Source organism: Salvelinus alpinus, chromosome 13 (assembly GCF_045679555.1).
Source record: "Salvelinus alpinus chromosome 13, SLU_Salpinus.1, whole genome shotgun sequence".
NCBI lineage: Eukaryota > Metazoa > Chordata > Actinopteri > Salmoniformes > Salmonidae > Salvelinus > Salvelinus alpinus.
Genome location: NC_092098.1, coordinates 12,925,689 through 12,951,933, shown reverse-complemented (window position 1 = coordinate 12,951,933; position 26,245 = coordinate 12,925,689). Strand labels below are relative to the sequence as shown.

Here is a 26,245-nt window from a genome sequence, read left to right as displayed (position 1 = left end):
AGTAATTAATTTGCATTTTATTGCATGACATAAGTATTTGATCACCTACCAACCAGTAAGAATTCGGGCTCTCACAGACCTGTTAGTTTTTCTTTAAGAAGCCCTCCTGTTCTCCACTCATTACCTGTATTAACTGCACCTGTTTGAACTCGTTACCTGTATAAAAGACACCTGTCCACAACCTCAATCAAACAGACTCCAACCTCTCCACAATGGCCAAGACCAGAGAGCTGTGTAAGGATATCAGGGTTAAATTGTAGACCTGCACAAGGCTGGGATGGGCTACAGGACAATAGGCAAGCAGCTTGGTGAGAAGGCAACAACTGTTGGCGCAATTATTAGAAAATGGAAGAAGTTCAAGATGATGGTCAATCACCCTCGGTCTGGGGCTCCATGCAAGATCTCACCTCGTGGGACATCAATGATCATGAGGAAGGTGAGGGATCAGCCAGAACTACACGGCAGGACCTGGTCAATGACCTGAAGAGAGCTGGGACCACAGTCTCAAAGAAAACCATTAGTAACACACTACGCCGTCATGGATTAAAATCCTGCAGCGCACGCAAGGTCCCCCTGCTCAAGCCAGCGCATGTCCAGGCCCGTCTGAAGTTTGCCAATGACCATCTGGATGATCCAGAGGAGGAATGGGAGAAGGTCATGTGGTCTGTTGAGACAAAAATTTAGCTTTTTGGTCTAAACTCCACTCGCCGTGTTTGGAGGAAGAAGAAGGATGAGTACAACCCCAAGATCACCATCCCAACCGTGAAGCATGGAGGTGGAAACATCATTCTTTGGGGATGCTTTTCTGCAAAGGGGACAGGACGACTGCACCGTATTGAAGGGAGGATGGATGGGGCCATGTATCGCGAGATCTTGGCCAACAACCTCCTTCCCTCAGTAAGAGCATTGAAGATGGGTCGTGGCTGGGTCTTCCAGCATGACAACGACCCGAAACACACAGCCAGGGCAACTAAGGAGTGGCTCCGTAAGAAGCATCTCAAGGTCCTGGAGTGGCCTAGCCAGTCTCCAGACCTGAACCCAATAGAAAATCTTTGGAGGGAGCTGAAAGTCCGTATTGCCCAGCGACAGCCCCGAAAACTGAAGGATCTGGAGAAGGTCTGTATGGAGGAGTGGGCCAAAATCCCTGCTGCAGTGTGTGCAAACCTGGTCAAGAACTACAGGAAACGTATGATCTCTGTAATTGCAAACAAAGGTTTCTGTACCAAATATTAAGTTCTGCTTTTCTGATGTATCAAATACTTATGTCATGCAATAAAATGCAAATTAATTACTTAAAAATCATACAATGTGATTTTCTGGATTTTTGTTTTAGATTCCGTCTCTCACAGTTGAAGTGTACCTATGATAAAAATTACAGACCTCTACATGCTTTGTAAGTAGGAAAACCTGCAAAATCGGCAGTGTATCAAATACTTGTTCTCCCCACTGTATGTGCTGTGCGTGCAATAGCCTGGGAATTACGTTACACCAAGAAGCACTTACCTTGATGAAAGCCCCCAATATAAGGAAATTGAAAGTGGCCAGCTGAAACCAAGTTACACGTTCCTCAGGACACAAACACAACAAAAACTAGCCATACCGTGCGTCGTTGGGACCATCAGGTCTTTGACACATTCACCCACTCTCCCACTGAAAGATCAGCCACAACATGTTGGCACCATTGTAACAGGTTGTTATCAAGCCCTGGTCTCCAGCATGGGAAGAGAAGAGGAATACCTGGTGCGGTACGGTAGTCACAGGTTGGGCTACTCCAAATCATCTTGGTTCTGACACACACACACACAAATGGGTCCATCAACCCATTTAAATACCTCTCACACCCTACACTTACCTGTGGATCATAACTTCCGGCGCCGAAAAGAGATGGCCGCCTCGCTTCGCGTTCCTTGGAAAATATGCAGTATTTTGTTTTTTTATGTGTTATTTCTTACATCGGTACCCCAGGTAATCTTAGGTTTCATTACATACAGTCGGGAGGAACTACTGAATATACGATTAACGTCAACTCATCATCGTTCCTACCAGGAATATGACTTTCCCGAAACGGATCCAGTGTTTTGCCTTCCACCCAATACAATGGATCTGATCCCAGCCGGCGACCCTGTGCGACGCCGTAAAAGGGGCAAACGAGGCGGTCTCGTGGTCAGGCTTCGGAGACGGGCACATCGCGCTCCACTCCCTAGCATACTACTCGCCAATGTCCAGTCTCTTGACAATAAGGTTGATGAAATCCGAGCACGGGTAGCATTCCAGAGAGACATCAGGGATTGCAACGTGCTCTGCTTCACGGAAACATGGCTAACTCAAGAGACGCTAACGGAGTCGGTGCAGCCAGCTGGTTTCTTCATGCATCGCGCCGACAGAAACAAACATCTTTCTGGTAAGAAAAGGGGCGGGGGGGTATGCCTTATGATTAACGAGACGTGGTGTGATCATCATAACAACACACAGGAACTCAAGTCATTCTGTTCACCTGATCTAGAACTCCTCACAATCAAATGTCGACCGCATTATCTACCAAGGGAATTCTCTTCAATCATAATCACAGCCGTATATATTCCCCCCCAAGCAGACACATCGATGGCCCTGAACGAACTTTATCTGACTCTTTGTAAACTGGAAACCACACACCCTGAGGCTGCATTCATCGTAGCTGGGGATTTTAACAAGGCTAATCTAAAAACAAAACTCCCTAAATTCTATCAGCATATCGATTGTGCTACCAGGGCTGGAAAAACCCTAGATCATTGTTATACTAATTTCCGCAACGCATATAAGGCCCTCCCCCGCCCCCCTTTCGGAAAAGCTGACCACGACTCCATTTTGTTGATTCCAGCCTACAAACAGAAACTAAAACAACAAGCTCCCGCGCTCAGGTCTGTTCAACGCTGGTCCGACCAATCTGATTCCACGCTTCAAGACTGCTTCGATCACGCGGATTGGAATATGTTCCGCATTGCGTCCAACAACAATATTGACGAATATGCTGATTCGGTGAGCGAGTTCATTAGGAAGTGCATTGACGATGTCGTACCCACAGCAACGATTAAAACATTCCCAAACCAGAAACCGTGGATTGACGGCAGCATTCGCGTGAAACTGAAAGCGCGAACCACTGCTTTTAACCAGGGCAAGATGACCGGAAGCATGACCGAATACAAACAGTGTAGCTATTCTCTCCGCAAGGCAATCAAACAGGCTAAGTCCCAGTACAGAGACAAAATCGAGTCGCAATTCAACAGCTCAGACACAAGAGGTATGTGGCGGGGTCTACAGTCAATCACGGATTACAAAAAGAAAACCAGCCCCGTCGCGGACCAGGATGTCTTGCTCCCAGACAGGCTAAACAACTTTTTTGCCCGCTTTGAGGACAATACAGTGCCACTGACACGGCCCCCTACCAAAACCTGCGGGCTCTCCTTCACTGCAGCCGAGGTGAGTAAAACATTTAAACGTGTTAACCCTCGCAAGGCTGCAGGCCCAGACGGCATTCCCAGCCGCGTCCTCAGAGCATGCGCAGACCAGCTGGCTGGTGTGTTTACGGACATATTCAATCAATCCTTATCCCAGTCTGCTGTTCCCACATGCTTCAAGAGGGCCACCATTGTTCCTGTTCCCAAGAAAGCTAAGGTAACTGAGCTAAACGACTACCGCCCCGTAGCACTCACTTCCGTCATCATGAAGTGCTTTGAGAGACTAGTCAAGGACCATATCACCTCCACCCTACCGGACACCCTAGACCCACTCCAATTTGCTTACCGACCCAATAGGTCCACAGACGACGCAATCGCAACCACACTGCACACTGCCCTAACCCATCTGGACAAGAGGAATACCCATGTGAGAATGCTGTTCATCGATTACAGCTCAGCATTTAACACCATAGTACCCTCCAAACTCGTCATCAAGCTCGAGACCCTGGGTCTCGACCCCGCCCTGTGCAACTGGGTCCTGGACTTCCTGACGGGCCGCCCCCAGGTGGTGAGGGTAGGTAACAACATCTCCACCCCGCTGATCCTCAACACTGGGGCCCCACAAGGGTGCGTTCTGAGCCCTCTCCTGTACTCCCTGTTCACCCACGACTGCGTGGCCATGCACGCCTCCAACTCAATCATCAAGTTTGCGGATGACACTACAGTGGTAGGCTTGATTACCAACAACGACGAGACGGCCTACAGGGAGGAGGTGAGGGCCCTCGGAGTGTGGTGTCAGGAAAATAACCTCACACTCAACGTCAACAAAACAAAGGAGATGATTGTGGACTTCAGGAAACAGCAGAGGGAGCACCCCCCTATCCACATCGACGGGTCAGTAGTGGAGAAGGTGGAAAGTTTTAAGTTCCTCGGTGTACACATCACGGACAAACTGAATTGGTCCACCCACACAGACAGCGTTGTGAAGAAGGCGCAGCAGCGCCTCTTCAACCTCAGGAGGCTGAAGAAATTCGGCTTGTCACCAAAAGCACTCACAAACTTCTACAGATGCACAATCGAGAGCATCCTGTCGGGCTGTATCACCGCCTGGTACGGCAACTGCTCCGCCCACAACCGTAAGGCTCTCCAGAGGGTAGTGAGGTCTGCAGAACGCACCACCGGGGGCAAACTACCTGCCCTCCAGGACACCTACACCACCCGATGTCACAGGAAGGCCATAAAGATCATCAAGGACAACAACCACCCAAGCCACTGCCTGTTCACCCCGCTATCATCCAGAAGGCGAGGTCAGTACAGGTGCATCAAAGCAGGGACCGAGAGACTGAAAAACAGCTTCTATCTCAAGGCCATCAGACTGTTAAACAGCCACCACTAACATTTAGCGGCCGCTGCCAACATACTGACTCAACTCCAGCCACTTTAAAAATGGGAATTGATGGAAATTATGTAAAAATGTACCACTAGCCACTTTAAACAATGCCACTTAATATAATGTTTACATACCCTACATTACCCATCTCATATGTATATACTGTACTCTATATCATCTACTGCATCTTGCCATCTTTATGTAATACATGTACCACTAGCCACTTTAAACTATGCCACTTTATGTTTACATACCCTACAGTACTCATCTCATATGTATATACCGTACTCTATACCATCTACTGCATCTTGCCATGCCGTTCTGTACCACCACTCATTCATATATCTTTATGTACATATTCTTTATCCCTTTACACTTGTGTGTGTGTATAAGGTAGTAGTTGTGGAATTGTTAGGTTAGATTACTTGTTGGTTATTACTGCATTGTCGGAACTAGAAGCACAAGCATTTCGCTACACTCGCATTAACATCTGCTAACCATGTGTATGTGACTAATAACATTTGATTTGATTTGATTTGATTTTGAGAGAACCTTCATAAATCAGCAGAATGTTAATAACCTCTTTATTGACACTTTATGTAGTGTCCTGTAATACTTCATTCATAACACATCCATAAAGACTCTATATTGCATGACGCTGTACTTAATTTAAAGTCAGACCCATTTGGTACTGTAATTCATAACATATGCCTAAAGGCTTAACGATGTAAACACAAATGTATTAACACTTAGGGAATTATTACTAACAGCTAAAACAAATAAACATTAAAGACATGTTTAAACCATAAATGTCCTTTTATTTGTATTTTTTTTAAACAATACAAATACATTAGGTTTCAAAAAGTTCAGCAATGCAATTCATTAGACATTACACAGGACTATGAATAGAGTAGTTTGTCCCTAAGCTGGCGGACAAATGGTTCTTGCCTCTCTGCCTGCTGGAGGTACTGCATGCTGGATCCAACCTTAAAAGTAACAACAAAGAAAGTTAGCAGGTCTGTTAGGAAATGCCTTTGTCAGACCATCTGGATAAGGGCATTTTTGTGCTGCGCCAGAAACTCTAAATGGGAGACGGGAAACTCTATTTGATTCTTATTATTATATTCATCTTTCATTTACAAATCTCATGACGTGATGTTTCGAAGACGTGGATGTTATTTCAGCTGAGCCTGCTAGCTAGCTAGCTAAATTTTGTCTAGCTAGCAATTGCTGTAAGGTCACAATTTTTTTTTTTATAATGACTGAGTTAGCTACAGTATGTAATCTAACTCAACACTTAACTACTACAAACTAATTTAAATTACAATAAATAAAGGTTAATTTACATGTTTTTCGCTGTCAGGTAGGCACCACAATTGGGCATTTGATTTGAAAACTCATCACATAATCAGTGTCCTCTCACAACACTAAAAAAGTACTTCCGGGTCACAGAATTTCTGAAATGTTCTAAATAAAAGTACCCCACTTAATAGTATATGACCAAACATTAACAATTATTCATATTTGTTAATATTTAAGTGACATTTGCATTACATTTGGGTTTTAAAACATGATCCAATGTCATATAAATGACCACAATGCAAATCACTGTATATGGCTTACAGAGCAAAAACTGTTCTGGGTGCCGCAGTAAAAGTATATACAGTATGGTGTAATTTCATGGGACTGTGAATAATACGGAGTGTTGCTGGCCTTTTACTCCATCCATTCCATTGGTGGCCACAATGCGAATCACTATGAAATACATAATCATCACGTGAGATTACTGCACAAAAAAAACTCTAAACGAACAACAGTGCAGGGCATGTGCACTGAATTTAAGGGCAACTACAACTCAAAGTTCCTTAGATTTTTCACACACCTCAAAAGTAATCTCCTGATGTGGTTTAAGCATTGTTGTGAACACAGAACATCAAATATTGTTTTTCTATTTAAAAAAGTGTGGGAAAAATGGGGTGAAACCTGAAAAAGTTGGGGAAATCCAAAACCAGGAAAAACTAAATGGAATTTGGGGGGAAAAAAACAGAAGTAGACAAAAAATAAAAACTGATTTTAAAAGGCCCTACCAAGGTTTTTTGCTTAGCATGACTGCACTTTAGAGTGTGTGTCATCCTGCAGCACAGCATTTTGGGGAAGTTGAGGTCAGGTCCAATATTGACTATGTACCCAAGAGGTAAAGTAGCTGGGCCATCCTAGAAATATTTTAGAGTAATATAATATATATAATTTATCGAAAGTGACAAAGTAATGTGTGAATACAGTACATTTTTACGTATCGGTGTCCCCCGGAATCGAACCCACTATCCTGGCATTGCAATGCTCTACCAAGATACATAACATGGTTATAAATGCTTTGTGAAGCCTCAATTTGATATGATTTATAAGGCCTTTATTAAGCAGTGCTTATGCCACCCTTGAAAAAAAGCACAGATTTATGTAATATTTGACATAGTGAGTTATGTCACATTTGACATTTAAGTGATAATGCCCGAGAAGCCGGTGTTTGGAGGATATATTGGCACGGGTGTTGTTAGGCCCGAGATGAAGTCAAGGGCTGGCAAACCGTGCCAATATATCCTCCAAACACGGGCTTCTCTGGCGTTATCACTTTTATACAAAGGGTTAGCAACATATTCAAATAATGATTGACATATTTTCATTAAAAGCATTATTATTTTGGACACGGTCGCCAGTTGTACGGTGTTTCCTCCGACACATTGGTGCGGCCGGGTTCAGGGTTAAGCGAGCAGTGTGTCAAGAAGCAGTGCGGCTTGGCAGGGTCGTGTTTCAGAGGACACGTGTCTCTCGACCTTCGCCTCTACCGAGTCCGTACTGGAGTTGCAGCGATGGGACAAGACTGTAACTACCAATTGGATATCACAAAATTGGGGAAAAAGGGGTTTAAAAAATATCTATATATAGATACATTTATTCATATTATTTCATCCTTCCACAAGATATAGTCACGACCCAAGCCGGCTGGTCATTCGTTCTATTGGTTCGATTGCCAGAGACGCGACCCAGTCGCTCAGTCTTTTTGTTCTGTATCTATAGACGCAACCCCGTTGTTCGTTCTAAATGTTCCATTGCCATAATGGCTGTCAACGTTCTTATCCCTTGCTTGCTAGCTAGCCAACTACGGCTAACTTACAGTCACGTCAAACAGTGCAGACAGAATAACAACAGTAGCTGCATTTGCATTTGTTTAGGCCGTTTTTCTAGTGACTTTTATTTGGATACATCCATAACAATGAGCTAATGAGGCGCATTTTTGACTGGATTAGAAAATGTGTTCACTCGTCAGCTAGCCAACAACACAGCTAACAATATCACTTCAAAATGAAGCTGGAAAGACTGCAAACTAGCTGCATTTTGTTTTTCATTTGACCTTTTTCAATTTCTTTGTATATATCCATAAAAATTATGCCAGCTGATTCATGATTTCGACTGGCTGAGAAACGCTGCCTGCCTGTCTGTCTGTCTGTCTCGTCCTGACTCCCGACATGTTCATTACTATGGGACAGCTGGAGGTCGAATTTGAATATTGAAACAATGTTGCAAATGTCGGAGAGACAGACAGCAAGGTTTATACAAATTTCAGCTGTTGAAAACTAAATGTCAGTCTAAAAGAAATGTGAGATAATGTCTAGATGTTTTTTTATAGTGGAGATCAAGTTTATAAGTTCCTGTCTGGAATGATGAGACAGTGGATTACGCAGTCAGATGGAACAGAGTAAATAGGCATTTTAATGTCATAGATTTAGCCGGTGGTAACTTGTGGAATAGACACCGATTGGAATGCGGTTTTAACCAATCAGCATTCAGGATTGTATCCACCTGTTGTATAATGGTGGTTTTGTCACACAGTTTTGCCACATTTATTAACTCTTTATAAAGCATAACATACGGTTATAGATGATTTGTAACACATTTATGTAGTGTTTATGAAGGCTTTATGAAGGCATCATGAATCAGGTCAGATGGTCGTTGTACACAGGATGGTGGCATCTTATTTATGAGACTAAGGAGACAGTGCAGACAATGCGTCAGTCTCTTCTCCCGCTGATGAAATCCTCTAATTTGATTGGGTGACAGACTGTTGAGCCATCTGGACCAGTCTTCACTGTGTCAAAACTGGGAGGACCCTCAAAATAGAACTGCCAGTCAGAATTCCCAATGACAAGATTGGGAAAAGAACCAGGATGGGGGAATGTATTTTGCTAACAAGCTTCCAATCAAATTTGGCATCTGTTCTAAAGGGGAGTGTGGGGGCTGATGTTAACTGCCCTGATGCACATCGCCTGCATGCTGATGCTGTTTGCAATAGACTCATCAGAATACTCCTCCTTAGCTTAGATTCAGAACAACATTGTGTTGTACTGTGTTATCTACATATTTTAGATTGGACACTCAGTATCATCACAGTACTTTAAACAGTAAACAACATGAAGCGATCTGAAGTCATTCTGGTGCTTTGGCTGGGCCAGGCAGACAGCTAATGGAAACCCTGCTCTGAGTTGTCCTGCAGACCCAACGCTTCCCCCGCAGCCTTTCTGATAAAGAACCAGTCAACGTCTAACTGGTTTCATTAATATATTAGTAGCAGTGATGTTTGCTGAAACCTCAGAGCAATGATGTTATCCAGCCCCCACCCTCGCGCTCCTCGTTTGCCATGGCAACATTTCACTCAAGACAGATATGATTTGTTTCCCAGCATGCTTTTGGATATGACTATGTGCTCGCTACTCAATGTGTGTTCTGCGTTAAGGGTCGTTCCATGTCATTTCATCAAGCCATGACACCCACTATCTCAGATTGTTCTGAAATCGTTTCTGTCGTTAGAAATAGCATTCCTGCAACATTATTTTGTTGAAGTATAATTTGATCTCTGAGAAATTAAGCTAATTGATTGCACCCAAATTGGCCATTTGAATGATTCATAGAATATTCAATAAATATAGTACTTAACATCCGATTTGGACCAAACATTTTTCTAACAGTAAGACATGAGGAATTCAAAGCAATAGTGAAACGCCACCCACAGACTCCCCATAAGTTAGCTTAATTTCTCAGAGAACAAACTATATTTCAACAAAATAATGTTGCAGGAATGCTACCCTTATCGGTTTCTAACAACGGAAACGATTTCAGAACAATGTGAGATGGTGGGTATCTTTTTGATCCTCCTTGTGCTTTTTGAGGTAGATAACCCTTAATGAAAACCCGTGGTGAATAGAATTTATGGCACCTAATGTCAGTGGAATTAATATTGCTAGCTGCGGGTAAAAGACTCAATCTAGTCCTCTATGTAGTCTATTTTCCTGTGCTCTATTTTCTCTCCAGACTTCTTCCCACTATTTCCTTTTTATATTTCCTCCGGCTCAAGATCACAAGGAAACATGAACCTCTTTAGCAATGTCCTTATGCTGTGAGGTATGGTCTACAAATGATCTGAATTACACATTGCTTTGTTCATACAGAGGATTGTAGTTTACTGCTACATTTACTGTGGTTCCATGAATTGTGACTCACTCTTAAGACTGACTTGAATCACGTTACAGAAACTTTGTGACCTACATAAATATAATGTAATGATTACTGTGATAAGTAGATTGCAAATGTAGACAGTATACCCAGAAAACCAAAACTGGTTCTGTGAATGTTCCCAGAACATTTAATTAAGTTGTTGGAAAGGTGTAAGAACATTCCCCCTAAAAGTTCTAATAACACAGTCTGTCCAGTTGTGTTGATGATTATACAATGTTGGTATTAGGGTGGAAAAAACATTCCTCTGATGTTGCAAGAATGTTAACAGAACATTAACAGTTCCCAAAACATTTCATTATGTTGTGAGAACAGTGTAGGGACATAACAACATATAGGTTTCCAAAACACAAAATATGTCTAGTTGTGATTACATTCTTACAATGTTTGTATGAGGGGGCACAAAACCTTCCCTCAATGTTTTTAGAGTGTTATTCTATGTTCCTAAAATGGTAAAATGACGTTTTGAACAGTCCATGGAGGTTTTTTTCATGTTTTAATGCTATCTTACAGTTGAGGAATTTGTTTGTAACAAGAATTCATGACAGTTGACTAGACATTGATTGTACAAACATAGTGTTAATATATTTTGTTGATGGTCGCAAGCGTGGATTGAACCTGGGAGATTTGGAGATTTGTTACCCCTGGAATGAATCAACTGCACCACTTACACAAACATAAAGCTGTTCACACTTTTACTCTGACTTCTAGGTTGTGGTCTTTGTCTTTGCAGAGATAGAATAACTAAATCTAGAAAAACAAATATCCTCTATTATTTCTTACTCTACAAATTCGATTTCAGAAATTATGTAAAAGTATTGCCTGACAGATTGCGGTGAGGAGTACATTTATGTGCATATCTACTAATAAATGTATAGTAGCTGTATTATAGCCATCATTTGAATAATAATTGAAAGATTTCAGTGCAAAGGGAAATCCATTGGAAACATAAGGATCCAGGTGACGCAGCAGACTGAGTAGCCCATAGAATTGGGCAGATCTACTTGATGACCTTTCTTTTTAAAAAATCTATATATACAGTCGCTAGTGAAAGTCTACACACCCCTTGCACAGTCCTCATATTTTGCTGCCCATAATATAAGTATAAAAAGAGAATACCTGAGATTTTTTTTCAACCAATCTATACAACCTACTCCACATTTTCAAAGTGAAAGAAAGATTATGGAATCGAATCATTTTTTTTAAAATGAAGATGTCTTGATTGCGTAAGTCTTCACACCCCAGAGTTAATACTTGGTGGAAGCACATTTGGCAGCCATTACAGCTGTGAATCATTTTGAATAAGATTTTACCAACTTTGTACAAATCACAGGGCAACATCTATCCATTGTTTTTGTCAAAATTGCTCAAGCTCATTGATGGACAGCAATATTCAAACCTTGTCGATCATTTTCAAGCACATTTAAGTCAGGACTGAGACTGAACATACCCATAACATGATACTGCCAGTGCCACCACAACACTTGAAAATACAGAGGGTTTCACTCTGTATTGTGTTGTATTAGATTTGATCCAAGCCTGTAGTTTTTAAGTTAATTTATTTGCAGTCTTACTTAGCGGCCTTGGTGCAAACAGAATGGATGATTTTATTTTACACAGGCTTCCTTCTTTTCACTTTGTCATACAGGCCAGTAATGTGGAGTAATGTGGAGTTTTGTAGTGGCAGCATCATGTTATGGGTATTTTTGTCACCGGCAGGGACTTAAATCTGCTTGAAAATGGCATATGTGGCATCGATATGAGTCAGAAACATTTATTCTAGTGTCAAAATTGACAACAAAGTGTAAATAGGACAATTCTGGTCATGCAGTTAGTCTCGTCCAAAACAGAGATCTGCAAGATGATAGGGGGGAAAATGATGGCCCGGAATGTGTAATGTACAGTTTTCCTTACACTTACATTATGTAATTTTCATTGTGTAAAGTTTTATTTGCTTTGTCATTATTTTGTTGGGCGGGTTACAGGTACAATATTCATGTAAATTTTACCCTCTTAGTTCATACCACATGTAGAGAAAACCACTCTAAAGAAAAATATATAACAAATACAGAGAAATTATCATATTGATCACAAAATTGGTAAAGACAAGAGAAATAAAAAGAGGTGGGCCCAAACTCCCCATCCCATTCCCCCAGCCCAACATGTCTCTGTCAATTTTGGAGTATGTTCTAATAACAATAAGAATGTGTTATTACATTCCCCCATGAGAACCTTAAGGGAATGTTCTGTGGGAGTTGTTACAGATGTTTAGCATTTTAGCGAATGTTAGGAAAAGATTCCACAGCCTGGTCTCAGTGACTAGATTAAACATAGTAAACATAAACACAGGACACTCAAATTAGTATGATATGTTACGTTTGGTATGGTTACATAAGCAGGAAGGTTACTTAAGGGAGAAATGAAAGGGGGATGGTTGATTTTGGGTGGATAGGTTTGTGTATAACGCAAACTTCTAGCAACCCAAAGATTGCATGTTCAAATCTCATCACGGACAACTTAAGCATTTTAGCTAATTAACAACTTTGCAACTACTGTACTTACTACTTTTTAGACACTTTGTAACTACTTAGCGTGTTAACTAACCCTTCCCCTAACCCTTTAACCTAACTCCTAACCCTAACCCTAACCTGAACCCTAACCATAACTGCTAGCCTAGTTAATGTCAGCCACCTAGCTAATGTTAACATTAACCACCTAGCCACCTAGCAAATGTCAGCCACAACAAATTGGAATTTGTAATATATCAAATGTATTGAAAATACGGAACATAGTGTACAAATTGCAATTCGTAACATTGTAATTTCTAACATATCATACAAAATGAAATCATTTTATCATACAAAAATCCTACAAATTAATACATACCATACGAAACATAGCATACCATACTAAATGGATGAAGACAGATTTACATTTACTATGTTACGTCTACCCCTGAGTCCAGGTTGCATTCCAAGGATATTTTTTTTATATATATATTTTTTTAAATATTTGGTGATCAAAAAAAATATTTGAATGTTTGTGGGATGTTATCATCCTAATATTAAGTAGAACCTAATAGGAATGTTAGCTACTGTCCTGCGAATGTTCTCGGTTTGCTGGGTACATATTAGATCTGATAATATGGAACAGTGCAGTATTTGCACTATAATTCTGCATTCATTTTTTTTATAATTTCAAAACATTTGGGATAGTTTTGTGAATTTCAGCACCATGGACGTCTCCACATATGTCACTTTCCATGGGAGTGATTTCAGCACCATGGACAGTACCACCAATGCAGCTTTTCATGACAAAAGTCAATGGCGCATGTTTTCTTTATTCATCAAACTCTTTATCACTTGTAACAACATACTTTACTGAATATAGAGTCATCTGTCATTGTGTGTTTATTTGTTTTGTTTCACATTTGAGTGTTTCATTATACAGTCATTTGGTCTAATGTAATTTTGAGTATTCATCTCAAACCATATGTTACACAATCATCGGTTAAGCCTGTTTAGTCGCAGCAAATGGATTAGCTTGTCAAGCCACACCACACCAAAGGTGTTAATATAAATTAATTATGATAATTAGTCGGTCAGCGATCTATATCATGTAATGGCAGACACTAAGGCACAATAGTATAGATAACTGAAAATCCATATGAACTTATGTAACAGAAAATCTGTCAGATGTATCTGTAAATCCACATATTGACAGTCTTCCCAGCAGCACGCCAATGTTCTACCAAAAGCAAATTAGTTATTCCTTAGAGGAGCTTATTTTGTCATTTGTCAGGAAGATTTAGCCTGCTTGTCAATACAGCCTTGCAGCTTCAAAGCTTGCGATTATGATGAAAAAAATATGTAATGAATGTGTAATTGATGGACTCGCCGATGTATTTTTCATGTCCAGATAATATTAAGCCTGTCTACAGACCAAGTGAAGGGCTATTTCATATCCAAAGTGAAATAATGGCTAATTAGTTCTGGAATGCTGCAGCTCTCACTCTGACGACTTACCTTCCTGAACTGAATAATTAATTTGAAGCATCTAAAATGAGTCTTTATATTAAGACACTTATATTGTATTCCTGGTACAGCTGAAAAAATATTGTCTATGTGAGTGAAATTACATCCAATTTAGGGGTCAAACACACAAGCAAACATTTGTGTTTGACTTTCATAATGATTTAAATGAAATCAGAACCATTCCACATTTTTATAGAGCTTGAACATGCTTTGAGGCTGATTTGAGTCATTCATGGAAAATATCCTTTCTGCCTTCCCCTGTTTTGTCTCAATTTGAATACAGAACAAAAACAAGGCTCATTTTGATATCAGAGGTACAATAGTGCATCAGAAGAAGCCCTGCACAACCTTTTCCGGTCACACTTTATTTGGATAGTCCTTATTTTCCATCTGTAGATGCTCTGACGATGGTCATACTATCAACAAACTGATAAGCAACTGCTTGCTAAGGTCAGGGTTAGGTTTAGAATAAGGGTAACGGTTAAGGTTAGGATTAGGTTTAGGATTAGAATAAGGGTTAAGGTTAGGGCTAGGGTTACTAGATAGTTAGTTGAAATTATAGTCTGTAGAGCAACTACAGATGGACTGTCCAAATATACATTTTCCTGGCTGTGATCACTGTAAATTGCAATTTTTTTGCACCTTGGTAATCACTTTTACCTTGAGATACTTCCTGGACAACATACAGTGTCACAATCCGTCAAAACACACAGCTGGGTGTGCAATGAAGCAAGTCTGCAAGTAAGTAGATGTGTTGGCATCCCTCCCTCCTTGTTCCTGGGTTCTGTCCTGCTGTGCTACAGCAACACATCACACTTTAGTAATTGCCCAAAAGGGTGAGAAAATGCATGCCTGTTGAACATGGGTATTTAGGTACTAGGCAACAGTTGGCTTAATCACTCATTTCATAATTTCTTCTCATGTTTCCTTTTGAACTTGCAGGAACTTAGAGAGAACTTATTCCCTTCACTAATCCCCTGTAACTGTACTCCTAAGAAGAGGTCTTCGTTCAGCAGTGCTCCGTGGGCCTGCAAACTTGGAGCATCTCCTCTCGACCCCACTGGAAGTGTGCAAGGATATTTGTACTGACCCAGATTTGTCATTTCTGATTCATTGAGTGGAATCACGTAACAGCAATCATGTCATCTTTTAAGAGGTGGGGGGGGGGGGGGTATTTCAATGAAATGATGTTGAATTGACGTCTGTGCTCAGTGAGATGTTAATTTGGTATTGAAGGGCCAGGAGAGGAGAGGAAGCTCTGCTGATTGGATAACTAGCAGTTAATCTTTACCCCTCAAGCACTTAAAGCCAAACCTATTCTTCCACACTGAGCATGGAAGATTAAGCCCAGTCCATGGACCTCCGCTGGCCAGAAGGGCAAGAAGCTGAGCTCAATCAGATGAGATAATGTTAAATCACTTTTTAAAGTTTAGGAGTTAAAAGTGCTTCTCTCTCTCCATTCACACTGTTAATGTGCTTGGGTTTCTCAACAAAGTGTTTTTCTCTGTGCAGTTTTTAATGGTCCCTCAGCGCCCACTACATTAATTTTGAAAGCCGACTGAAACAGAAATTGACAAACGGCGCTAAGTTTGTGGTTTGTTTGCTTTTTTGCTATACAACATTTCCCCCAATTCTTTTTCAGCCTGAGACTTAGGCCACAATCAGTGTTGATTCATTATCTGACTGGATTGAGGCTATAACTGCTCTCCATCTCTCCTCCTCATCAGGGTGCCTCTGTGTTCACACCCCATCTCAATCACTTCTGAATTTCCCCCCTATAAGCTCCTCTTTTCTTTTTCAATAAACTCTGCCCCCTGTTAGGTCAGAGAACTACTGTATCATGATGTTTTTACAAAGGGAGAGAGGGAGTGCCTATGCAGTATAACCATCCCACTGAATATGGAATGCCGGATGTGGTAATGAATTATAAACAAGTAGCCTCCTTGAAGCATATGTTCTTTAATAAGTCATAATACATACTGTAAAGATTGGTAAGACCTCTTTTGACTACATACTGTACAGTGTCTATGAAATCCGTTGTAAATTCTGCTATGAGCTGCTATGATATGTATGTTTGTAAGCAAGCTGTTGCGGCTGGCGTCCATGATAGTACCTCTATCTTGGATTAGCTGTGGGGCGGAAGTCTTACCACGAGCTCCTCCTCCCCAGTTAAGGTGCCACCAACTTAGAGAGAGAGGGACAGAGAGGGGTGTAGAGAGAGAGAGACAGAGACCGGGACAAAGAGATGAACAGAGGGGCAGAGAAAGAGATAAAAAGAGAGCAAGAGGGTGGGATTTATGGATGAATGGTAGAAAAACATTCCAACGGTTAACTGCAGTCAAAACAAAGGTATTTTTACTGCTTTGCTGATCACTCATTTATTATTGGACCATAATCTTGTTGTCAGATCTGACTAAAGCTTTGGTGATACAGATTATAGCAAGGCTCAGGGAAATTGGCATAAAATTAACTAATAATGACAGTCTCCTGGGTGTGTGTTGCATTGTCTGTGTACTTGGAGTCTGTCCAGTACCCTCTCCTTCTCACATGCTCCATCTCCCCCAAGACCACCTACCCCCCTCGGGATCTGCACGGATGATCGAGCTCATTCTCCTCGCTGGCTGTTCCCCATGCATGACTGATGTTCGGTTGGATATCCTTGACTGATTCCTGTTCTGCAGTGAGGAAGTGTGTCAGAGCACAGCCATCCCCCCAGCACACCATAGACGTAAGCACCATCATGACCACCAGATACTGGGGGGGGCTGTCCACTTGGGCCTAGCAGTAGACACTTGCCCTGCTAAAACTAAGGTGTCTCTGTCCTCCTCTGCCCTCTTCATGGGAAATTCCAATGCCAAGGAGGAATGTGATGTACGTACCAGTATGTATATTTTGTCTTAAGTTTTGTATACAGTACCAGTCAAAAGTTTGGACACACCTACTCATTCAAGAGTTTTTCTATATTTTTAGAATAATAGTGAAGACATCAAAACTATCACTTAGTAACTATCATGTAGTAACTAAAAAAGTGTTAAACAAATCCAAATATGTTTTATATGAGATTCTTCAAAGTAGCCACCCTTTGCCTTGATGACAGATTTGCACACTCTTGGTTATTGTCAAAATGACGAAAAGAGTGAGCCATTTAGTCAACTAAGAGAGCGAGAGCGAGAGCGAGAGAGAGCGAGAGAGATTAGCATTTTTTAGCATGTTTTTTCAAAAAGATAGATTTAAAATTAGATAAACTTGGATTTTTCAGCAAGGACATATACAGGATACTAACCTCCACAAAATAACCTACACTCCAAATCAAAACTCCAAACCTACAACCTGATTTTGAACAGAATAACCTGGAAGCATTCCTACTACCAAAGATTCTTATTTCCAAGCTATACAACAAATGCTCTGGCAAACAAACAACAGAAACCTGAAAACACCATCCAACCTGGAACTGAGTGAGTAATGTTTAGTATGAAGCTACGTTTAAAGCCAAGAAGAAAATACATTACAATGATATATTTTACTTTATAAGAAATTAATGCTAAGTTAAGGCTACCAAGCTTGCTAGGACAGAACATATCTGACTGCAACTTCAATTAGACATGATGTGTGATGTGAGAGGTGTCAATGTCCTTCAGCCCAACAATCACAGGAGAGTTTCAAAGCCTACCCCACCCAAATGCAGAAGCCTTTGAAGCCCCCTCCCACTTTTCAGAGGTCATTACTATACAGTACCCTCTGGATGTAAAAAATGATAAGGCACGAAAAAAGTTTTTTTTTTGCTGACAATTATAAAAATGGGAACATAAGAAACGTAATCATCCACACAGACCATCCCCTGGCATGACGCAGTGCTATATTAACACCCTACCCCTCTGTTAAGGGGACCTTTTCTCAATAGGGGGGCGCTATTTTCACTTTGTAAAAAATCGTTCACAAATTAAACTGCCTTGTACTCAATTCTTGCTGGTACAATATGCATATTATTATTACTATTGGATAGAAAACACTCTCTAGTTTCTAAAACCGTTTGAATTATATCTGTGAGTAAAACAGAACTCATTTTGCAGCAAACTTCCTGTCAGGAACTGAAAAATCTGAAATCGGGGGCTCTGTTCCAGGGCCATCCTATTAATTTGCATGACATCTATGGGTCTACATGCACTGCATACGCCTTCCACTAGATGGCAATAGGCAGTGAGAGGTGGAATGGGGTGTATAGCTCTATCTGAGGCCGAATAAGACCTGTTGGAATGACGCGACCCCTCTTTTCATTGTTCACCATGGCGCGAGATGGATCTCTGGATTGCGTTCTGAAAAGCTTTCGTTATAGACGTTAGATATCTCCAGCTCTGATTTTATTTGATATATGTGTTAAAAACATCATAAAGTCGTTATTTTAAACCGAGTTATATCAGTTTATATCAGTATATTGCGATTTTCAGTATTTTCCTTTCTATGCGTTATGGTTGAGTTGGACACTACTGCGCCACATGGCTAGCTTTGTTTGCTAATTGACAGATGAAGAGGATATTCTACAACCAAACAACGATTATTCTGGACAAAGGACCCCTTGTACAAGATTCTGATGGAAGATCATCAAAAGTAGGAACCATTTATGATGTTATTTCGTATTTCTGTCGAAAATGTGTCGTCGTATTTTGGGCGCTGATTTTGGGCGCTGTCTCGCTATAACGTAAGCTGTATGTCGTACTAAAGTTATTTTTAAAAATCTAACACAGCGGTTGCATTAAGAACTAGTGTATCTTTCATTTGCTGTCCAACCTGTATTTTTTAGTAAAGTTTATGATTAGTTATTTGATTAGATTAGGTGAGTGTCAGAAATATATCCGGATAATTTTGTGCAGTTTGGCTACGTATTCACATTGTTCAACCACGAATTGTACCGCTAAATATGCAAATTTTCGAACAAACCATATATGTATTGTGTAATATGATGTTATAGGACTGTCATCTGATGAAGTTTATGAAGGTTAGTGAAATAATTCATATCTTTTGCTGGTTTTGTCGCTATCGCTACCGTTGCCTTGAATCAATGCTGTTGTGTGGTTGGATATTGTAGTAAGCTAATATAATGCTATATTGTGTTTTTGCTGTAAAACACTTAAAGAATCTGAAATATTGGCTGGATTCACAAGATGTTTGTCTTTCATTTGCTGTACACCATGTATTTTTCATAAATGTTTTATGATGAGTATTTAGGTATTTCACGTTGCTCTCTGTAGTTATTCTAGCTGCTTTGGTGAGATTTGTGATGGTGGCTGCAATGTAAAACTATGATTTATACCTGAAATATGCAAATTTTTCGAACAAAACATATGCTATACAATAAATCTGTTATAAGACTGTCATCTGATGAAGTTGTTTCTTGGTTAGTGACTATTTATATCTTTATTTGGTCGAATTTGTGATAGCTACCTATGCGGTAAAAAAATGGTGAAAATATGCGGTTGGGTCTTTTGCTATCGTGGTTAGCTAATAGAAATACATATTGTGTTTTCGCTGTAAAACATTTTAAAAATCGGAAATGATGGCTGGATTCACAAGATGTGTATCTTTCATCTGGTGTCTTGGACTTGTGATTTCATGATATTTAGATGCTAGTATTTACTTGTGGCGCTATGCTAGGCTATGCTAGTCAGCTTTTTTACTGATGAGGGTGCTCCCGGATCCGGGATTGTGACCAAGTAGAAGTTAAGGGGGGGGGGGGGGTGTTAGCGATGGGTAGAAACTCAGGATATTAGACAACGAGGAGTCAGCCAATGTCAACCTGTACAAGTCAGGAACAGTAATGGTACAGGGCAACCCCAAACAGTTTCAGCTGGACTTTCACATAATCAAAGCGATAGCTCAGCAGGATAAGCTCTCTCTGGAGAAAGATACCACCACCCAGAGCGTGTTAGACCAGACCTCTTCATTATACAACCCCACAGACGAGCAACCCCAAGCGGAAAGTCAACCTCCTAGAACAGAGTACTACTCCCTCATTGAAATGAAGGATAAATTCACCCAGCTGGAGGTAAGGCAGGTGGAGCTGGAACAGCAGTGGAACACACTCCAGTCAGCACAACAACAAAAAATTCCAGCTCAACAACACCCCCTCAACCAAACCCGGAGAGCTGGAGGTGGAGAGAGACATATCTGCCCTCTGGACTATGGTGAGACAACATAAACAGGAGAAAGAGCAGGAGCATGAGAAGAACAGAGCACTAGAGGAGAAGGTGAGAACGATGACATGTGACAGAGAACAACCCATTAAAGAGCTGGCCACCCTCGCAGAGAAGCGAGCATAACAGCCCACCTCAGACCCTGACCAAAGTCTTGACACCACAGCAGAACAGTCCACCCCAGACCCTAACCATAGCCTTGACATCACAGCAGACAAATGAACAGACAAATGAAGAACCCCAAGCACAGGGGATCCCACCCACTCTGAGCATCTCCCCTGTAGCCCTCCTGACAACCCCCCTGAGGACATACACAAACAGATTGTACTCCTTATGGACTCAAACAGAAAATATATACAAGAAAATTAACATTTTCCCAAACACAGTGTCTAAACTCTGGTGTCCAAACACCCAGTGCTCCCTAGACCTTCTGTCTGAGAACCAACTAGGGTCACCCAGCCACATAATAATACACACAGGCACAAATGACCTGAGAGCACAGCAGGAAAGGGTGGCCACAGCACTCAAGGGAGTGATTGAAAAAGCATCTTCTACATTCCCAAACGCACAAGTGGTTATCTCCACCCTGCTACCATGAAAAGACGTCAACCCTGCTACCATACAGCGGGTAAACACAAGTATTTGCCATAACTGTGCCTCAAAACAAAATGTCTACCTGGTCCACCACTCCACCCTGGACTTGAACAGCCTTTATGACCAGGTCCACCTCTACAAGGCAGCAGTGCACACCTTCGCACCTGACCCTAAAAGACTTTGCCCTCAGCGAGACACTCTTCCAGACCTGCGGGACCCCCCCCCCCCCCCCCCCGACCCCCCCGACCCACACATAGAGGACCCACGCCGAGAGGACCTACATCCAGATCACCAGCCACATCCACACCCCACCCCACCCCAACCAATCAACAACCTCCCAAGTCAACCACACCCCATTTAGGCCCGCTCAGATCAGACCTATGGCCCTCCTGCCCACCCCATGCACCCCACCCCTGCAAAGAGGGATTCAGCATGAAAGTCACACATACGCCCAGGCCGTGAGCAGGCAAACAGCCTCAACCCCCACTCTTACACTAGCCCAAGCCAATGGCATGTACCAGATGCTCAGCAGGCTCTAATCACACTTACTGGTCTGAGGTCAAACCACACGACTAACAACATTGGATACTTTATTGAACACAAAGTCTTCACTATCTCATCCTGGAATATCCAAGGCCTGAGGACATCTGCCTTGGCCTAAAGAGCAGGAACCTGGACTTCACCAAAGAAATCAGAACTACAGACATTGTCATCCTACAAGAAATATGGTATAGGTTACAGAGAGCTGGTAGTCCCATCCACCAAACTACCAGGTGTGAAACAGGGAAGGGACTTTTTACATTTGGCTAGAAATTCAAAAGGAAATGATCTCAACAGAGAAAAATGTCCTCCTCTGTGCTACCTATATCTCCCCACTAGAATCCCCATACTTTAATGAAGACAGCTTCTCCATCCTGGAGGGGGAAATCAATCATTTCCAGGCCCAGGGACATGCACTAGTCTGTGGTGACCTAAATGCCAGAAGTGGACAAGAACCTGACACCCTCAGCACACAGGGGGACAAAAACCTAACTGGAGGTGACATCATTCCCTCCCCCATATGCCCCCCAAGGCACAACTACGATAACATAACCAACAAAAACAGGTCACAACTCCTGCAGCTCTGTTGCACGCTGGGTATGTCTATAGTCAATGGTAGGCTTCGAGGGGACTCCTACGGTAGGTACAACTATAGCTCATCTTTTGGCAGTAGTACTGTAGACTACTTTATCACTGACCTCAACCCAGAGTCTCTCAGAGCGTTCACAGTCAGCCCACTGACACCCCTATCAGATCACAGAAAAATCACAGTCTCCTTGAACAAAGCAATACTCAATCATGAGGCATCAAACCCAAAGGACCTGAATAATATTAAGAAATGCTATAGATGGAAGGAAAGTAGTCTGGAAACCTACCAAAAAACAAGTAGGCAACAACTAATTCAATCCCTTAAAGACAACTTCCTGGACAAAATGTTTCACTGTAATAGTGAAAGTGTAAACTTGGCAGTAGAAAACCTAAACAGTATAGTTGACCTCTCAGCTTCCCTATCAAATCAAAAAAAATCGAACAGAAAAACAAAGAAAATTAACAAATGGTTTGATGAAGAATGAAAAAACCTGAGAGAAATTGAGAAACCTATCCAACCAAAAATATAGAGACCCAGAAAACCAGAGCCTACGCCTTCACTATAGTGAATCACTAAAACAATACAGAAATACACTACGGAAAAACAAGGAACAGCATGTCAGAAATCAGTGCAATGTAATTATAGAATTCATAGACTAACCAATTCTGGGAAAATGTCCGTAGAGTTATCTATCCAAAACGGAGATGTATGGGTAAACCATTTCTCCAATCTTTTTGGCCCTATAACAAAGAATTAACAGCAAAAACATATACATGATCAAAAAGAAATCTTAGAATCAACTATCAAAGACTACCAGAACCCACTGGATTCTCAAATTACATTGAATGAACTACAGGACAAAATACAAACCCTCCAACCCAAAAAGGCCTGTGGTGTTGATGGTATCCTCAATGAAATGATAAAATATACATACCACAAATTCCATTTGACTATACTTAAACTCTTTAACATCATCCTTAGCTCTGGCATCTTCCCCAATATTTGGAACCAAGGACTGATCACCCCAATCCACAAAGGACAATGCGTCAACAGCAACCTTGGGAAAATCCTCTGCACTATCATTAACAGCAGATTCGTACAATATCTCAGTGAAAACACTGTACTGAGCAAATGTCAAATTGGCTTTTGACCAAATTACCGTACGACAGACCACATATTCACCCTGCACACCAAAATTGACAAAAACAAACCAAAACAAAGGCAAAGTCTTCTCATGCTTTGCTGATTTCAAAAAAGCTTTTGACTCAATTTGGCATGAGGGTCTGCTATACAAATTGATGGAAAGGGGTGTTGAGGGAAAAACATATAACATTATCAAATCCATGTGTACAAACAACAAGTGTGTGCTTAAAATTGGCAAAAAAAACACACACATTTCTTTCCACAGAACCGTGGGGGGAGACAGGGATGCAGCTCATGCCCCACCCTCTTCGACATATAAATCAACGAATTGGCGAAGGCACTGAAACAGTCTGCAGCACCCTGCCTCACCCTACTAGAATCTGTTTGCTGATGATCTGGTGCTTCTGTCCCCAACCGAGGAGGGCCTACAGCTGCACCTACAGTTGAAGTCGGAAGTTTGCATACACCTTAGCCAAAAACAATTAAACTCAGTTTTTCACAATTCCTGACATTTAATCCTAGTAAAAATTCACTGTCTTAGGTCAGTTAGGATCACCACTTTATTTTAATTAGGTGAAATGTCAGAATAATAGTAGAGAGAATTATTTATTTCAGCTTTTATTTCTTTCATCACATTCCCAGTGGGTCAGAAGTTTACATACACTCAATTAATATTTGGTAGCATTGCCTATAAATTGTTTAACTTGGGTCAAACGTTTTGGGTAGCCTTCCACAAGCTTCCCACAATAAGTTGGGTGAATTTTGGCCCATTCCTGCTGACAGAGCTGGTGTAACTGAGTCAGGTTTGTAGGCCTCCTTGCACGCACATGCTTTTTCAGTTCTGCACACACATTTTCTATAGGATGGAGGTCAGGGCTTTGTGATGGCCACTCCAATACCTTGACTTTGTTGTCCTTAAGCCATTTTGCCACAACTTTGGAAGTATGTTTGGGGTCATTGTCCATTTGGAAGATCCATTTGTGACCAAGCTTTAACTTCCTGACTGATGTCTTGAGATGTTGCTTAAATATATCCACATAATTGTACGGAAGCAGTGGCTTCTTCCTTGCTGAGCGGCCTTTCAGGTTATGTCGATATAGGACTTGTTTTACTGTGGATATAGATACTTTTGTACCTGTTTCCTCCAGCATCTTCACAAGGTCCTTTGCTGTTGTTCTGGGATTGATTTGCACTTTTGCACCAAAGTAAGTTCATCTCTAAGAGACAGAACGCATCTCCTTCCTGAGCTGTATGACGACTGTGTGATCCCATGGTGTTTATATTTGTGTACTATTGTTTGTACAGATGAACGTGCTACCTTCAGGCGTTTGGAAATTGCTCCCAAGGATGAACCAGACTTGTGAAGGTCTACAATTTTCTTTCTGAGGTCTTGGCTGATTTATTTTGATTTTCCCATGATGTCAAGCAAAGAGGCACTGAGTTTGAAGGTAGGCCTTGAAATACATCCACAAGTACACCTCCAATTGACTCAAATGATGTCAATTAGCCTATCAGAAGCTTCAACAGCCATGACATCATTTTCTGGAATTTTCCAAGCTGTATAAAGGCACAGTCAACTTAGTGTATGTAAACTTCTGACCCACTGGAATTGTGATACAGTGAAATAATCTGTCTGTAAACAATTGTTGGAAAAATTACTTGTGTCATGCACAAAGTAGATGTCCTAACCGACTTGCCAAAACTATAGTTTGTTAACAAGACATTTGTGGAGTGGTTGCAAAACGAGTTTCAATGACTCCAACCTAAGTGTATGTAAACTACCGACTTCAACTGTAGATCTTCTGCACATATTCTGTCAGGCCTGGGCCCTGACAGTAAATCTCAGTAAGACAAAAAATAATGGTGTTCCAAAAAAGGTCCAGTTGCCAGGACCACAAATACAAATTCCATCTTGACACTGTTGCACACAAAAAACTATACATACCTCTGGCTAAACATCAGCGCCACAGGTAACTTCCACAAAGCTGTGAACAATATGAGAGACAAGGCAAGGGCCGACTATGCCATCAAAAGGAACATAAAATTCGACATACCAATTAGGATCTGGTAAAAAAAATAAGTGCAACCAGTGAATAACAAACACCATTGTAAATACAACCCATATTTATGCTTATTTAGTTTCCCTTTTGCACTTGAACTATTTGCACATAATATGACATTTGAAATGTCTTTATTCCTTTGGATCTTTTGTGAGTGTAATGTTCACAGTTAATTTTTATTGTTTAATTCATTTTTGTTCATTATCTACTTCACTTGCATTGGGAATGTTAGCATATGTTTCCCATGCCAATAAAGCCCTTAAATTGAATTGAATTGAGGGAGAGAGAGAGAGAGAGAGAGAGAGAGAGAGAGAGAGAGAGAGAGAGAGAGAGAGAGAGAGAGAGAGAGAGAGAGAGAGAGAGAGAGAGAGAGAGAGAGAGAGAGAGAGAGAGAGAGAGAGAGAGAGAGAGAGAGAGAGAGAGAGAGAGAGAGAAGATGACCCACCAATGCACGATTGAAAGAAAAAAAAGCCTGGGTATATCTTTTTAACTCTAAGGGCTACAATCAAGCCGTTTTGTCTGTGGAAAAGAGAGAGACTTGGCTACAGAACCTGGCTTTGTAATGCAGTGGGGAAAGACGGAGGGTTGAGTAACACTACAAATTCAAAGACAGTTTACATTCCTATACCGGAACATCAGGTTGTTGGGGAGCCAAAAACATAGACTGTTGTTTTACTATTGGCCTCTTCCGACTCCCCAACAACCGGA

At 41.3% G+C, this 26,245-nt stretch overlaps 1 protein-coding gene across 1 annotated transcript in view; it reads right to left on the bottom strand.

Annotated features, from left to right (window-relative positions):
• Positions 1–5,621: 5,621 nt before the first annotated feature.
• The window catches only part of LOC139537132 (lys-63-specific deubiquitinase BRCC36-like), a 45,926-nt gene continuing 25,302 nt past the window's right edge, over positions 5,622–26,245 (bottom strand). The window contains exon 7 of the mRNA XM_071338078.1: positions 5,622–5,810. Within this exon, the coding sequence (XP_071194179.1) occupies positions 5,714–5,810 (97 nt within the window). The 3' untranslated portion in view covers positions 5,622–5,713. The remainder of the gene's footprint in view (positions 5,811–26,245) is intronic.